This window comes from Lotus japonicus, chromosome 2 (assembly GCF_012489685.1).
Source record: "Lotus japonicus ecotype B-129 chromosome 2, LjGifu_v1.2".
NCBI lineage: Eukaryota > Viridiplantae > Streptophyta > Magnoliopsida > Fabales > Fabaceae > Lotus > Lotus japonicus.
Window position 1 is genome coordinate 63,801,603 of NC_080042.1, and position 16,645 is coordinate 63,818,247.

The 16,645-nt window shown below is 34.8% G+C and overlaps 2 protein-coding genes and 1 pseudogene across 7 annotated transcripts; all 3 read right to left on the reverse strand.

The window, feature by feature from the left end:
* Window positions 1-293: 293 nt before the first annotated feature.
* On the reverse strand, window positions 294-3,251 carry LOC130738811 (protein DETOXIFICATION 16-like). Its single transcript, XM_057590967.1, has 8 exons — window positions 3,048-3,251; window positions 1,967-2,511; window positions 1,714-1,800; window positions 1,568-1,624; window positions 1,191-1,429; window positions 915-1,033; window positions 737-823; window positions 294-636 (listed from the first exon to the last, which is right to left on the reverse strand). Exons 1-8 carry the CDS (start codon window positions 3,249-3,251, stop codon window positions 577-579), a joined length of 1,398 nt encoding a protein of 465 aa, XP_057446950.1. The 3' UTR covers window positions 294-576.
* A 1,468-nt stretch (window positions 3,252-4,719) lies between these two features.
* LOC130738814 (protein DETOXIFICATION 16-like) lies at window positions 4,720-10,316 on the reverse strand. 6 transcript variants are annotated; one of them, XM_057590972.1, is made up of 11 exons: window positions 10,135-10,311; window positions 9,566-10,060; window positions 8,527-8,762; window positions 7,755-7,973; window positions 6,792-7,336; window positions 6,561-6,647; window positions 6,417-6,473; window positions 5,937-6,175; window positions 5,413-5,531; window positions 5,216-5,302; window positions 4,720-5,112 (listed from the first exon to the last, which is right to left on the reverse strand). In XM_057590972.1, exons 4-11 carry the CDS (start codon window positions 7,881-7,883, stop codon window positions 5,053-5,055), a joined length of 1,323 nt encoding a protein of 440 aa, XP_057446955.1. In that variant the 5' UTR covers window positions 7,884-7,973; window positions 8,527-8,762; window positions 9,566-10,060; window positions 10,135-10,311; the 3' UTR covers window positions 4,720-5,052. The 6 variants fall into 6 exon arrangements, with proteins under 6 accessions (XP_057446955.1, XP_057446954.1, XP_057446951.1 ...); XM_057590971.1 differs by having other exon boundaries at window positions 7,629-7,973; window positions 10,135-10,310; XM_057590968.1 differs by having other exon boundaries at window positions 6,417-6,647; window positions 7,629-7,973; window positions 10,135-10,315.
* A 2,780-nt stretch (window positions 10,317-13,096) lies between these two features.
* LOC130738815 (protein DETOXIFICATION 16-like) lies at window positions 13,097-16,507 on the reverse strand (annotated as a pseudogene).
* Between the last annotated feature and the right edge of the window lie 138 nt (window positions 16,508-16,645).

Below are 16,645 nucleotides of genomic sequence, written 5' to 3' on the forward strand. Positions count from 1 at the left end.
TTATTAACCTAATTAACCCTAAATCTAATTAACCCTAAATCCCTAAAATGATTTTAATTTTAAATTTAAATGTTTAATTTTATTTTTTTAATCCATGTGGATTTAAAAAAAATAGAAAAGCCACGTGGAATAAATGACTCAGCAAAAATTGTGCCACATAGGCTGGAAACACGAGTAGGGACTTATTCTGATTAAAAAAAATTCTAGGGATTCAGAATCGGAAAAAAAAAATTTCAGGGACTTATTTTCGTACGGTAGACAATTTCAGGAACCTACAGAGTATTTAAGCCTTTATATTATCAAGATCATATTATCCTTTCAATCATGTGTAATTGGATTACACTTCTCTATCTAAAGTGTAAGAACTCATTGCTTTGCCCCGAAAAATGCTACCAACACTCATAGTTACACTCTATTTTAAACACTTCCTCTATTATTGGTTAAAATTCATATAGGTCCCAACAAATTTGGAGTGTGACCCATATAGAGTGAAAGGGTGCTAGTAGCACTGCACTTCATCCAAATAGAATACAATTTATGCAGAATGTGTGTATCTGCAGCAGAGATATTGAAACTTCATGAAGTTAAGAGCTCTGGTGTTATTGAGTCATAGATTCTATCAGTGGCCTTCTTTGCCTGTATGAGGAGTCAGAAAAGTAAGACATGTCAGTACCTGCATTACAAAAATGAAGGATGTGATGAAAGAGATTGCAGAGAAAAAATTGTAAGGATTCACCTGTTTCTCCCAATCAGTACGTATAGTAATGATCACTAGAGAAAGTAGTTGAACAATGAGTGCACATATGATCCCAAGCCACAACCCCTACATAAAATATTTATCGGAATCTTTGTAAAACTGACCATTAATCTCAAACTCTCAAGCTATGCTACAAATGAGTAAACTATTTTATTACCTTGCCACCAAGATGCAATACAAAAGCTAACACAATAGATGATGGAATTCCAACTAAATAGTATGACCCCAGATTCACAAATGCGCCAATTTTCTGCAAACCACATCCTCTAGCTGTTCCTGTATTATAGTTGACATAGTGAAGAAATAAGATCACTTGTAATAGTTGAATAAGATATCAAATTCAAACACCATTCAGATTGCAGTATTAAATCATCTACTTCATAGCTCCAATGCAGACAATAAATGAAATTGAAGGGAAATAGGAATAGAGAACCTGAAAGAACGCTCTGGAGTGCATCCAAAAAGTGGGAAGTTGCAAGAATTGGCATCATAGTTGCTACATATTTTACCACTTCTACTTCATTACTATATGCATAGCCCCAGATATTACGTATTAGTATCAACACAGTCGCAACTATGATACCCTCGAAAATGGCTAGGACTGAGACAACACGCACTGCTAAACGTGCAGCACGTGTATGACCAGCTCCAAGTTCATTCGAGACCCGGATGCTGCATGAATATCATGCAAAGCATTAATGTAAACCAAATCAAGGGGGGAAATGAAAAAAACAAAATTAGGAAGAAACAGAATGTCTGATTGATGTAGGCTTAAATAAAATGGTGAGCTTGCTAAAGGGAAATTCTTACCTTATAGCAGCAGCTAGTCCAAAGGGAATCATCACAACAGATGTTGTTGTATTCAAGCTGCATAAAAGCCCACAAGTCACCGAAAACATGTTGATGAAAATATGAAACAAAAGTGAAAAGCATCCGAAATATTAAATGAAACCAACCAGATAGAAAGCACTGATGTTTCCAGTTTTGGATTTGAAAGAAGACCAGAAAGGAGAACCATCATTTCAAAAGACCACACTTCCAAGCTGTTCACCATAATAATGATAGTAAAAATTGGAAACCGTATTAAGATGTTATTAAGAAATGAATGAGTATTATTAAGAAAAATAACAACTAATAAGTAATAACACAGTAAGTACATATTGGTCTATTATATGTAGGTTATATTGAAGTATGCTAGAATGAAATTACCAAATCATAGCAGCTGAAGGAATGGCAAGCCTCAGGAATGTGGGGATGTTGTGCAGTGCCTCTTTGGAAAATCCATTCCAAGTTTTCTTACATGAAGGAGAAAACTTGACATAGAGTGTGAGTATGGTAACATTCAGCCAGTAAGATATAGAATTTGCTATGGCAGCTCCTCGGTACCCTAATCCAGACTTGAATACCATAATCCAACAAAAAAGAATGTGTAGTAAAGTTGTCACTCCTGAGCTGAGCATCATTGGAAATACAATATTTTGGGTTTGTAAGAATCTATTTAGGCACTGCAAAAGACCATAACCAAAAAGGCTTGGAACCATTAACTTAGCATATTCCCCAGCTGCTGCAGATATCTCAGGATCTTGGCCAAGGAAAACAAGAATGAATCTTGTATTTGCCCAAATAACTGCTACTGGAATGCTTACAACTGTAAGAACGACCATGGCCCTCTGCATGTATATGCCTAAATTCTGATACTGCTTTGCTCCATATGACTGGCCACATAAGGTGTCCAAGGCACTTGCCATTCCTGTCTGTTTTAACCAATAATCATCAGAGAAACAATAAAATAACTGTGATCACATTTCATTGCGTGCCTACTTATTAGTTGTTTCCTTGAAAAGATAAGTTTGCAATTTGTAGGGTAAACATTATACACTTCACACACTGACAGACTGACACTCACAATAATTGATATTAGTTCAGCTTAGCTGCTTTATTTTAAACTAATTGTATTGAATTTATATATATTTCTCTGACAGTTCTTAGTTCCAAAATGTTAATGATCTTCAAAATTAAGCAAACAAAATAATAAAGGAAAACTTTATAAAGCACATCATCTTTTTATTACATTCTATGAAAAAAAAGACTTGCATGTAATAAGCGAGTGTAGAAATTGAGTGTATAAACTCAATGTAAGACTAGATTCTATCAAGAATAAATAGTGCTCAGAGCTATATATAACCTTTCACAACCGACCAACACAGAACTGAGATTCTTATTCATTAAAAAGGGTACTATACTACAAGCTATCAATCTGAAAGGGGAGTTTAAGGAAAACCGAACTCACCAATAAAGTGAAACCTGTCACTGATGCAAAAGAAGTGGCCATGGAAGCACCTGAGAGATCCAACTCACTGAGATGTCCAACAAACATGACAGATATAACATTTAGGAAATAATTTAGGAGGCCCACAGCTATTAAAGGTCCTGCTAGCCATAACTGTTTCTTCACTTCTTCAAGAACTTCTGTTCTTTCTGTTGCCCTTGACATAGTTTGCAGCCTTAAGGACTAATTCTATGTGAAGTTTGGTGAACAAGTTAACATAGGATTAATAAACAAATCTGTTATTTTGTTTTGTGAACAAGTTCCTTTAAGAAATTACTTTTTGAAAAATTGAATGGATGTAGAATTTTAAAAAAGAACAATTGAACAAGTTAACATATGTGAAGTTGAATGAACAGTATAGGATAACATATCTTTATTTTGTTTTGTGAACAAGTGCCTTTTAAAAATTAGAATGGCTTTTGAGAATGCTTAAATTGATCAATTTGATTTGCCAAGTTTTGCTAGCTGCCTTAAGGGACTAATTCTATTTGAAGTTTGGTGAACAAGTTAATATAGGATAAACAAATCTGTTATTACTCTTAAAATATTAGAATGTCTGTTGAGGATGCTTAAATTGATCAATTTGATTTGTCAGGTTTTTCTTTGCTGCCTTGGACTAACTCTATGTGACGTTTGGTGAACAAGTTAATGTAGGATAAACACATCTGTTAATTATATTTTTTTTTTGGGTGAAAAAGTGTCTTTTAAAATGAGTTTTATAAAATTAGAATGGATGTTTAAATGCTTAAATTGATCAATTCGATTTGTCAAGTTTTGCTTGCTGCCTCAAGGGACTAATTCTATGTGAAGTTTAGTGAACAAGTTAATATAGGATAAACAAACTTATTATTTTGTTTTATGAGCATGTGCCTTTTAACAAATTAGAATTGATGTTGAGAATGTTTAAATTGATCAATTTGATTTCTCAAGTTTTTCTTGCTGCCTCAAGGGATTAATTCTATATGAAGTTTGGTGAACAGGTTGATATAGAATAATCAATACCAATAAACTTTATTTTGTGAACAAGCAAGTGCCTTTCAAAATGACTTCTTACAAATTAGAGCCATTGATTAGTAATAAATTAGAGAAAATGTGAAGGGAGTTTATATTTTCTTTCTATGAGTGGGTTAAGGAACCTTTTGCTTGCTTGAAATCTATACTAAGTGGTTCCCTCACCAATGTTGGTTGAATATTTGTACAGATTTTGGGTTAGTTGCTAAGTATTTTCAGGAGGGTTAGGTATAGCGGAGTATTATTACGTAGCAGATATTTTAGAGGCATTTTGTTATGCTTCAGATGCTGTCAAAGTCCCAGATGGAAATCTATTTTGTTGGCTATGTCAGATCTTAAGTGTTCTGCTGACAGGGGAGTCTAACTTGGTGGTTGCAGAATTGAGTGCAAGGAAACATAATATACTCAATATCATGCCCAGTATGTTGTCTGTGCTCAATGTTGTAAGGTGAAGTGATGGATCCGGAGGACTTTGTGTACTTTCAACATTTGATTCAACAGAGTTAATAACAAACACTTCATTATACTCATATGATGACTCTTCTAAGACAAGGTTAAGTTTTCACAGTGTTCTTTATGTATTCATATTATAATAAATGTTGTAGAGTTTTTAAGACCACTGTCATAAAATATTAATCCAACTAAAAATATTAATAAACTTGTGTAATCATACAATATTGTATCTAGTATAAAACCAATTCAGATAATGACTGACTTTTACACACTTACAGTACACCAAAATCTTCTTTTCCCTTGATAAAATTTGAGATGTCCCCCAACAAATCCAATGGCCAGCTACATCATATATTGTACACTATTCTATATTATCAAGATCTATCATTTAGACCATGTAAAACTGGACCTACACTTTCTACCTCAAAGACTTAAACAAAACTCATTGCTTTCGTCCAAATAGACTTTATTCAGAATGCGTATCTGCAGAGATATTGCAGCTTCATGAGACTGTGGTCTCTGGAATTATTGAGTCGTAGACTCTATCTGTGGCCTTCTTTGCCTAGATGAGGAGTCAGAAAAATAAGAAATGTCAGCTCCCTCATCACAAAAAATGAAAGGATGATTGAAGAGATCACAAAGGAAAAAAAAATGTAAGCCATCACCTCTTGCTCCCAATCAGTACGTGTAGTAATGATCATTAGAGAAACTAGTTGAACAGTGAGTGCACATACGATCCCCAGCCACAAACCCTACATAAAAAATTATTTAGCAGGTAGGACCAAATCAGATTATTGTAATCTTTGTAAAACTGAATCATCAGCCTCAAAACTATGCTACAAAATAATGGTCCAATTTTTACCTTGCCGCCAAGATGCAATACAAAAGCTAACACAATAGCTGATGGAATTCCAACTAAATAATATGACCCCAGATTGACAAATGCTCCAATTGTCTGCCAACCACATCCTCTAGCAGTTCCTGCATTATAGTTGACATAGTAAGAAATAAGATCAATTGTAATTGTTTGGATGAAATATGCTTTCAACTTATCTGTGTTACTTTTTAAATTCTTATTTGCACTTTCCACTTCCCCGTTTGTCATATTTATTCTTTAAATAGGAAGGCCTTCTTTTACATTTCTTTCGTCTTAGTTCAAGCCTCAGGGTGAATGGTAAAGTTACCAAGTAAACTAGCAACTAAAAATGTTTTGAAGTGATATTTTGTAAATTATAGGAGCTAGCTAATTTTTCACTTCAGATTTTTTGCTTACTTATTTTTGGAAAATCAATTAAGTAACATATAATTTTTATGATTTCTTCCAATCTACAAACATCATAGCTCCTATGTAGACAATAAATGTAATAAAAGAGAAATAGGAAAAACCTGAAAGAACGCTCTGGAATGCATCTATAAAGTGGGAAATTGCAAGAATTGGCATCATAGTTGCCACATATTTGACAACTTCAACTTCATTACTATATGCATAGCCCCATATATTGCGTATTAGTATCAACACTGTCGCAACTAAGCTACCCTCAACAATGGCTAGGACTGAGACAACAGACACTGCTAAACGTGCAGCACGTGGATGACCAGCTCCAAGTTCATTTGAGACCCGAATGCTGCAAGAATTTCATGCAAAGCATTAATGATATTGTTTACACCAAATCAAGGGGGAAATTGCAAAAAAAAAATGTAGTCCAAAAATACGTTACAACTTTTGGACATGTAACAACACCCTCAATTATATTCTATAGATTTTATCTTCAACTTACCATGTTTTACTTCTAGTTTCAACAAAGAAAATTAGGAAGAAACTGAATGTTTGATAGATATAACTTATAAGTTCAGGGAAATCCTTACCTTACAGATCCACTGAGTCCAAAAGGAATCATCCAAACAGTTGATGCTGTATTCAAGCTGACAAAAGCACACAAGTCACCCACAATTAATATGTAGATGAAAATATGAAACAAATGTGAAAAACATCTGAAATATGAAACCGACCAGATAGAAAGCACTGATGTTTCCAACTTTGGATTTGGAAGAATACCGGAAAGGAGAACCATCATTTCAAACGACCACATTTCCAAGCTGTTCACCATAATATTAATAATAACAAAAATTGAAAACAGAATTAGGATTATAGTAATGTTAAAAATAGTAACAACTCATAAAACAGAAGAGAAGATATTGGTCTGTTATAGGTGCTATTGAAGTATGTTACAAAGGAATTACCAAATCATAGCAGCTGAAGGAATGGCAAGCCTCAAGAAAGTGGGGAGGCTGTGCAGTGCCTTTCTGGAAAAGCCGGTCCATGTTTTTTTACACGAGGGAGAAAACTTGACATAAAGTGAGAGTATGAAAACATTTACCCAATAAGAGATAGAATTTGCTACAGCAGCCCCTCTGTACCCTAGTCCAGACTTGAATACCATAATCCAACATATTAAAAAGTGTAGTGACGTAGTCACTCCTGAGATGAGCATCATTGGAAATACAATATTTTGGGTTTGCAAGAACCTGTTGAGGCACTGCAGAAGACCATAACCAAAAAGACTTGGTACCATTAACTTGGCATACTCCCCAGCTGCTGTAGATATTTCAGGATCTTGGCCAAGGAAAACAAGAATGGATCTTGTGTTTGCCCAAATAACTGCAAGTGGAATGCTTACAATCATAAGAATGAACATGGCCCTCTGCATGTGTATGCCTAAAATTTGATACTGCTTTGCTCCATATGACTGGCCACATAAGGTGTCCAAGGCGCTTGCCATTCCTACCTGTTTTAACCAAATTAAAAAGGGGCAGAGGAAAATAACTGTGACCAAGTTCAATCTTTAGTTGATTTAATTTTCCACTTTTTTTACTTTTCAAAACTCTTAATTCTCACCCATTACTACCATTGTCTCTCTTTAATGTTACTCAATTTTAAATAATGGTGTTTAGTCAAATTAAACTGTGCATAACCTTAAAAACAACACAAGATTAGGAAATGAGGTAGTATAATCATATTGGTTGCAAGAGTACTTAGATATGAATCTTGAAGGGGTGATTAAGGAAATCTGAACTCACCAAGAAACTGAAACCTGTGACAGATGCAAAAGAAGTGGCCATGGAAGCACCAGAGAGAGCCAACTCACCGAGATGTCCAACAAACATGACGGATATGATATTTAGGCTATAATTTAGGAGACTCACACATATTAAAGGTCCTGCTAGCCATAACTGCTTCTTAACTTCTTCAAGAACTTCTCTTCTTTCTGTTGTTGCCCTTGAGCTTTGAATCAAAGGAGAGTGGAGAGATGCCTTTTGGTGTTCACTCTCCATTTCTCTTCGTACTACCTGCTTCTTAGTTGCAAAAGGAGAGACAGTTTTCTCAGAGTTTGTTTTGCTTGATCAAACTCTCAACTTCAAGGCCTATGAATGGAAAAAAATAGGTGTTAATGAATGTTGATTTTACCTCTTTGAATGAGTTTTTAATTGATGGTGGGAGTTTTACGTGGGAAAAGGAGAGATTTTATATTGCAGTTTTTGAAACCAAAAGACTGATATAAATTTTTAAAAGTAGATGTTGGGACTTGAGAGTCTGTCTTTTTCCTTGAATATCCGTTTAAGAGTATCTCAGCAATGATTGTGTAGGTAATTTGCTAGAAAAGCCAGAAGCTAGAAGCATAGGAAAAAGGCAATGTTCTGGGTTTGTAGGAATTTTAATTGTGCATCCAAGAAGATCGTTGGCAAAAAGGCTATAACTTCCAAAATAATGACAAAAACAAAAGAGTGACTGATAAAGATTGAGTATTGACACAATTTTATTAGTGACAACTGAGAAACATGATAACCACAATGGCTTTCTGCACATATATAACTATTTAAATGAGTGATACCTATAAGCAACCAAATAGTATCAAAACAAAAGAAGGTCGTGTAATTAAACTTCAAATGTCAACACACGAAAACAACGTAAACTAACCAATGACATTCACAAATGAAGTAGCCAAAGAAGCTCATCCGAATGGCCAACAAAAATGAGAGATATTATATTTGTTAGCTGCACCGAAACACACACAAACGCCATTGGACCTGCTTCTTTGTTTCTTGTGAAATTTACTATCTCCATATGGCCATTGTGGCTATTCCCTCTCACACAGAGATCAACACTGTTTAGTTGAAGTTATTGCCATTTGCCAACCTTCCTCTCCGACAGCACTGCTTTGAAAACCCAGCATTTTCGATATATAAAAATGTAAGTCAACTTCTCGATATCTTGGAAAAACTGAAATGTAAATTTTTGTTGGAATTGTTGAGCTGAAGATCTGGAATGTAATTTTTTTTTTTTGTTTTTGAATTCTCTAGCCAGAACAGGAGCATGTGCTGAATCACACTAAGGCTCCTGTCATCTTAAAATATTTCAGATAGAATAGGAAAAGGTTAATATAACAAATTAATTACCTATCATGTTAAGTTAAATTTGGTTATTATATTCATAATCAGGACTCAGGACTCAGAATTAGTAAGTCAATTGTTCAAATATAATTAAGGATACGGCACGTGAGTGATAATTTAATAGAATCACATCATTTAAAATAACATCACGACAGTTGCACAAGTATAAAAAACATATTTTCAGACAGGCCTTGTGTCCAGCAACACTCATTTGTAACTTGTAAAGTAATTTGTGAGAAGTTTGTAATGAGTCATTAAAGTTTGAAACTAACAGGCCATAAACTCTGACAGTGATGCAAACATTTTGTATTACAAACTACTCTCTAAATTACCAGCATTATACTAATTTAGATAAGCAGCCCTATCTGCAAATTACAACAGAAGTTACTGATTAGTTTACTCTTTAGAGGCCCATACAAAAGGCCCCTAAAACTTTAGACAATTAATTTATTGTTGGTGTTAAGGGGTATCCGATTTCAGATCAGCAATGCCATTGTGGCTACTGGCTACTCTATCACACATACACAAACACTGTTTAGTTGAAGACTTGAAGTTGAAGCAATTACCTCCTTCCTCTCCAATAGCACTGCTTTGAAAACCCAACATTTTCCATATAAAAATGTCTAGTCAACTTCTCGATTTCTTGAAAGATCTGGAAATTGAATTTCTTTTGTTTTTTCTAAGAATTCTTGAGCCGGAGCTGCATACTCCTATCATCTTAAAATACTTTAAGATAGAATAGGCAAAGGTTATGGTGTTCTTGTAAGGAAGGGTGCACCAGTGGAGCACTAAAATTACTAGTTATAACTCATAATGAGTTAGGTTTATATTTTTAAGAGCCTGTTTGGATGCGGACTAACGAGAACTTATTGGAGCTTATCAAGTGCTTATTCAAGTAGATAAGTTCTGATAAGTATTCTTTAGTCCGTATCCAAACGAGCTCTTAATTAATATCACAAAGTAACCTCTATACCATTCGGAGACTTGATCAGTGGGCACAGTCACTTTGATTCTGTCACAGTACTCATCTCCACCAACCACCGGGAACCCCTTCCTGCAAGCTGCTCAGAAAAATGAAGTTCAAACAATTTGCAATGAGATGTAAGTTCACCATTACATGACTAGAGTAACTTACAGTAAAAGAAGAGACCACGAAATTGATAGTATCATCCATTTACCCTCCACCACTTAATCTCGTTGCTCTGAAAATGCTGTGGAAACTGGAAAGTGAAAGAACAGAAAATGGAAGATAATTACGGCTAACAACTCAGTTTTGCTAAGATCAAAGTCTTCCATGCTTGATTTTCAGAAGTTGAAAATAAAAATTTATAAAAGAAAAAATATCCTAAATTTATAAAATAAAAAGTGCTAATTATGTTTTCCTAACTTTATCTCCATCTCTATATATAAGTGGAATGAAACTGAATTAATGAATTAAGAGGGTAATAATTCAGGGGTGTGAGCGGGTACACGCCGATACGCTAACCCGACTGATCTAAACCAAGTCAAACACATTTTAGTGGATTGGGTTAGGTTATTGGATCGGTTCAAATATTTTTTTACGGCATCTGATCATCATCGATTAATTTATCAAGTTAGAGGATTGAGTACCCAATAAATCTGAACCAACCCAATATTATTGGGAACATTTTTTTATCATTCAACTCAAAAGCTCGAGCTCATTACATTTAATCATTTAGGTTTTACAATTACACCCTAACACATTTACTTTTACTCTAAGTTAATGTTTGTTAAGTTAAGACGTAAGTTTCGACTCCGTCTTCGGTGGATCAGTTAAAAACTGACTCACCGTAGTACACTTGAATTTTTTAATGTAATGACAGTAATGCCCTGAATTTATATATTCTTAGGACAATAATATCCTCATCTTCTCCACCACTCCTCTGAATATTCTTGTGCCAATCCCTACACAACAAAACCAGATCTCTTCCATTGGCATCAAAACTTTCAGATATGAGAATTAGATGCTATTGTTATTCTTGTTGTTGTTCATTCTCAATGCTCAGTTGCCCACTATCAGCGTGCACCAAAAACGGACATTAATTAGTCTTCAACAAATGCTCAAATCTGAACTTTATTTGATTTTCTTCCAATAAGAACCAAAACAATCAGATTTCAACCATTAAATTGCAAATCCACATTAAAAATCAAACTTTTAAGTTTTATAAGAATGACATTGGAGAGTTGGGCATTTTAAGAACGATAATCAGATTCCAACCATTATGTGGTACTTGGTTATTCTTCTCTTTTGAAGAACGATAATGGAGTTGGGGTGGGCGGGAATCAGGGGAGATGTTCTTGGAGCGCCAGCCTTGATGTTATTGGTGCTGTTACTGGGTTTATTTTGTGAAAGTTTTGTTGTAGAAGGAAAGAAGGAGAGTACTACAATGGTGGATGAGGTTCAAGAGGAGGTGGGCGCTTCCATAAAGGTGATGATGATGGTGAAGGAGGCGGAACTGGCAAGTGAAGACTGGTGGTGGTGGCGGCACATGCACATGGGGTGGAGGTGGAGGGTGAGTTTCGAGGGTGGAGATCAAGAAAGGGTATTTTAGTAGTTGTTGACTTTTTTTTATTGAATCAGAACCATTGAATATTTAACATTATATCTAAGGGCCAAGGAGAGAACTGAACCACGGTGGTTCACTTTTTAACTGTCTCTGAAGCCAACACCGTAAGTTACTCATAGGTTTAACATTTTATTGTATGTTTATATTTGTTTTGGATGATTTTAGTTTTAATATTATATAGAATGTTTTGGTCTTTTAGAAATGTTGGATTATATGGACTTTCTATATTTTTTTTCCCTTTTCTTAAAATAAATTTCATGCAAATTTTAAAATAATATTATTTTATTTAGAACACAACCACACGAACCAAATCAATCCCATTGAGATCGGGTTGATTTAATTCAAATTTAGAAACAAAAATCAGGAAATTTGAACCGATCCATACCAAATCTATTTGATTGGTTGGAACATTTAAACATACTAAATTTGTACCAAACCAGTTCGACTATATAAGTTAAGTGAATTGTAAACTTTTTTTTCAAAAACAAAATATATAAGTTGAGAAACATTGCTCTCAATATGGGTACGGTAAATAAATCAACAAAAAAACTGGTAAAAATTCAACCACGGTAGTAAAAACCTCTAAAAACCCCACAAGCCGGTAAAAAACTAAACCAAAAAAATAAAAACCCATATGTCTACACCACAAAGATAGGTCCCCATTTAAAGAATAGGACTCAACCCAATCACGAAAACCAAAAAACCCAGCCCAACAAGCGCCATCGAACTGAGATGCGTAAACTAAAGAAAACATACATAGATAAAATAATAAAAACTAGAAATGATGAGAAGTCAAACGAGATAAAATAACCAGCAGAAAGTAGCTCCATCACAGCGACCAGACCACCTCCGCAGCTATGCCTAACAAGGAAAAAGCTTATACTAGCAAGTTTCTCGTCAGATACATTGTTTTATTTTTATTTTTTAGATATAAAAACGAAATTGAAATATTTTTTATGATTAAATTTTAACTTTTCTTTGTTTATTAAATTTTAGGATAAATATGTTTTTATCCCCTAAAATTAGCGAATTATTGAATTTGATCCCTCTTTAATTTTTTCATTGATTTTGATCTCTCTAAAATAGTGAATCATTGATTTTCATCTTTTGATTTATTTTTGTGGCTCTTTATACAACCACTAACATATTTTGTGGCAGTTTCTATGCATTAGTGACGTTTTTAAACTGCCACAATATAGCTGTTTAAACCGCCAAAAAAATGAATGTAAGACTCAAATCAATAAGTCACTATTTTAGTGGACCAAAATAAACGAAAAAATTAAAGGGGGCCAAATTCAATAATTCGCTATTTTAGGAGGACAAAAAACATATGTAGCCCTTAAATTTTCATGAGAATTTTGCTCAAGGTGTGTAAATGTCAAATTTTTGCTTTAATTTAAAATCAATATTTTGGTTACAAAATTTAAAATTAATTTAATTATAACTTACAAATATATAAATAAATTTAATATTAAATAATGAAAATTAACTAGCATAGTGATTCAACACTTTGTCTCTTAAGCAAGTGATTTCGGGTTTAATTTCCAGCTTTTGTGAATGAAAAAACTCATTGTTCAACCTCTATCGTGAGGTGAAATATTAATCTCACAACCATCACTTGTGAGATATCTTGGTTAAAACAAAAAATTATTAAATTATGAAAAAAATCTAAGATTGAATATCCAAAATGTGTATCTGCAGAGATTGCAGCTTCATGAAACTGCTCTCTAGTGTCATTGTGTCATACAGAGACTCTATCTGTGGCCTTCTTTGCCTGTATGAGGAGTCCAAAAAATAAGACATGTCAGCACCCTTTGTCACAAAAATGAAAGGATGAAAGAGATTACAAAGAAAATGTAAACCATCACCTCTTGCTCCCAATCAGTACGTATAGTAATGATCATTAGAGAAAATAGTTGAACAATGAGTGCACATACGATCCCCAGCCACAACCCCTGCATAACATATTTAGCAGGTAGAGCCAAATAAGATCATTGTAATCTTTGTAAACTGAATTATCAGTGTCAAAACTCTGCTACAAAAGAATGATCCATTTTTCTACCTTGCCGCCAAGATGCAATACAAAAGCTAACACAATAGCTGATGGAATTCCAACTAAATAGTATGACCCCAGATTGACAAATGCACCGATTTTCTGCCAACCACATCCTCTAGCAGTTCCTGTATTATATAGGTGACTTAATTAGGAAATAAGATCACTTGTAGTAGATGAATAGCTATCAAACACCATTGAGGTTGCAGTATTTAGCACCCACAGTAATTTTTTCTTTCCAATTTTTTAATAAGTTCAAAAAAAATCATATAACTCATGCTTGAGGAAATGTTGGTCCTAAGGAAAATCAATGTAGTAACACATAGTTTTATGATTTGTACCAATCTACAATCATCACATTCTTCTAAGAACTCCATCCAGCCATCTTGACATCTTTCATGTGATAAACAGAATGTTATTATTTAAAATTCTGATAGGAGCTTATCTCGGTTAGTACTTTTGAGTCATAGCTCCTATCCTATGGAGACAATTCAGAGAAAAGGGAAATGGGAAAAACCTGAAAGAACGCTCTGGAGTGCATCCAAAAAGTGAGAAGTTGCAAGAATTGGCATTATAGTTGCTACATATTTTACCACTTCAACTTCATTACTATATGCATGGCCCCAGATATTGCGTATTAGTATCAACACTGTTGCAGCTAAGGCGCCCTCAACAATGGCTATGCCTAGCACAACACACACTGCTAAACGGGCAGCGCGTGGATTACCAGCTCCAAGTTTATTTGAGACCCGAGTGCTGCAAGAATATCATGCAAAGCATTATTGGAACTTTGTACACCAAATCTTTAGGGAAATTGCAAAAGGAAGAAACTGAATTTTGATGGATGTAAGTTCAGGGAAATCCTTACCTTACAGCTCCACTGAGTCCAAAGGGAATCATCCAAACAGTTCCCGTTGTATTCAAGCTGGCAATAGTACAAGATTCAGCAACAATATGTTGATGAAAGTATGAAACAATTGTGACAAGCATCTGATATATGAAACCAACCAGATAGAAAGCACTGATGTTTCCAACTTTGGATTTGGAAGAAGACCGGAAAGGAGAACCATCATCTCAAAAGACCACATTTCCAAGCTGTGTTTCCCATAATAATGACAATGAAAACTCAAAATAACTTTAGGATCTCAGAAGAAATAAATGACTATTGTTAAGAAAAGTGTTGAAGAATGTCAGAATGAAATTACCAAACCATAGCAGCTGAAGGAATGGCAAGCCTAAAAAATGTGGAGATGTTCTGCAGTGCCTCTTTGGAAAAGCCAGTCCATGTTTTTTTACATGAAGGAGAAAACTTGACATAGAGTGAGAGTATAGTAACATTCAGCCAGTAAGATATACAATTTGCTATGGCAGCTCCTCTGTACCCTAATCCAGACTTGAATACCATAATCCAACATATAAGAAAGTGTAGTAAAGTTGTCACTCCTGAGCTGAGCATCATTGGAAATACAATACTTTGGGTTTGTAAGAATCTGTTGAGACACTGAAGAAGACCATAACCAAAAAGGCTTGGAACCATTAACTTAGCATAGTCCCCAGCTGCTGCAGATATTTCAGGATCTTGGCCAAGGAAAACAAGAATGGATCTTGTGTTTGCCCAAATAACTGCAAGTGGAATGCTTACAATCATAAGAACGAACATGGCCCTCTGCATGTGTATGCCTAAATTGTGATACTGCTTTGCTCCATATGACTGCCCACAGAAGGTGTCCAAGGCACTAGCCATTCCTACCTGTTTTAACCAATATAAAAAGACTAAAGAGACAGAGGAAAATAACTGTGACCAAATTCCATTAACGAGTTCTTAAATTGTGTGGGTAGCCTTAAACAATGTTAGGACTGAAAATGATATTGGGCCTTTAGTGCAGCAAAGTGGGCCCAAGGTGTGGCAGGTTTATTCTAGAAGGAAGAAGGGAATCTCTAGTAACTAAGTATAGCTGGCATAACAGAATGGGAGGAAGGGAATGAGGAGAGCAAATGATTGTAACCGTGCTAGTATAAGAAGGCTAGGAGAGAGGTTGAGAGGTATCTTGAATCATTGCTATTTCATTAGAATGGATAGGAGGCTTTAGCTTCCTATCCTGCCTTGCTCTGTGTCAGATTTAGGAAGCCATTCCTTCTCTGTTGTAATTGCCAATTTCATCACTAATAAACAATCATACTTGAGTTCTATATTTTCCAGGAAAGTTACTTACTGTTTTTGTTAGGAAATTAGCTTCCTAACAAATAACATAAGATTAGGAAATGAGGTACTATAATCCTATCGGTTGTAAGAGTACTAGATATCAATCTTGAAGTGATGTTTAAGGATATCCAAACTCACCAAGAAACTCAAACCCGTGACAGATGCAAAAGAAGTTGCCATGGAAGCACCAGAAAGAGCCAACTCACCAAGATGTCCAACAAACATGACAGATATAATATTTATGCAAAAATTTAGGAGGTTCACACAAATTAAAGGTCCTGCCAGCCATAACTGCTTCCTCACTTCTTCAAGAACTTCTGTTCTTTCTGTTGCCCTTAACAGAGTTTGCTTTACATCTACCTTGAATCCATCTTGCCCTGCGCTTTGAATCAAAGGAGACCGCAGAGATGCCTTTTGGTGTTCACTCTCCATTTCTGTTACTAGTTCCTGTTTCTTAGTTGCAAAGCTGAGAGACAGAAAGTTCTCTCACTTTTGATAAATCAAAACCTTATCCTTCAAGTAGAGTTTGTTCTCTTTGAACAAACTCTCAGCTTGGAGTCCTTCATATAACATATGAATGGAAATAATAGGTGTTAATAAATGTAACTTGACCTCTTGAGTAAGATGGTGAGAGTTTTGCGTGGAAAGAAAAAAGAGTATATATTAAAGATCTGAAACCACAAGACTGATATCTTGAAAACTATATTACTTAAACTCTTGTATTATTTTTTTATTTGTCCCTTTCCTTGAACATCCGTTCAAGAATATTATCTGAGCAATGATTTTGTCTGACATGGTAAGC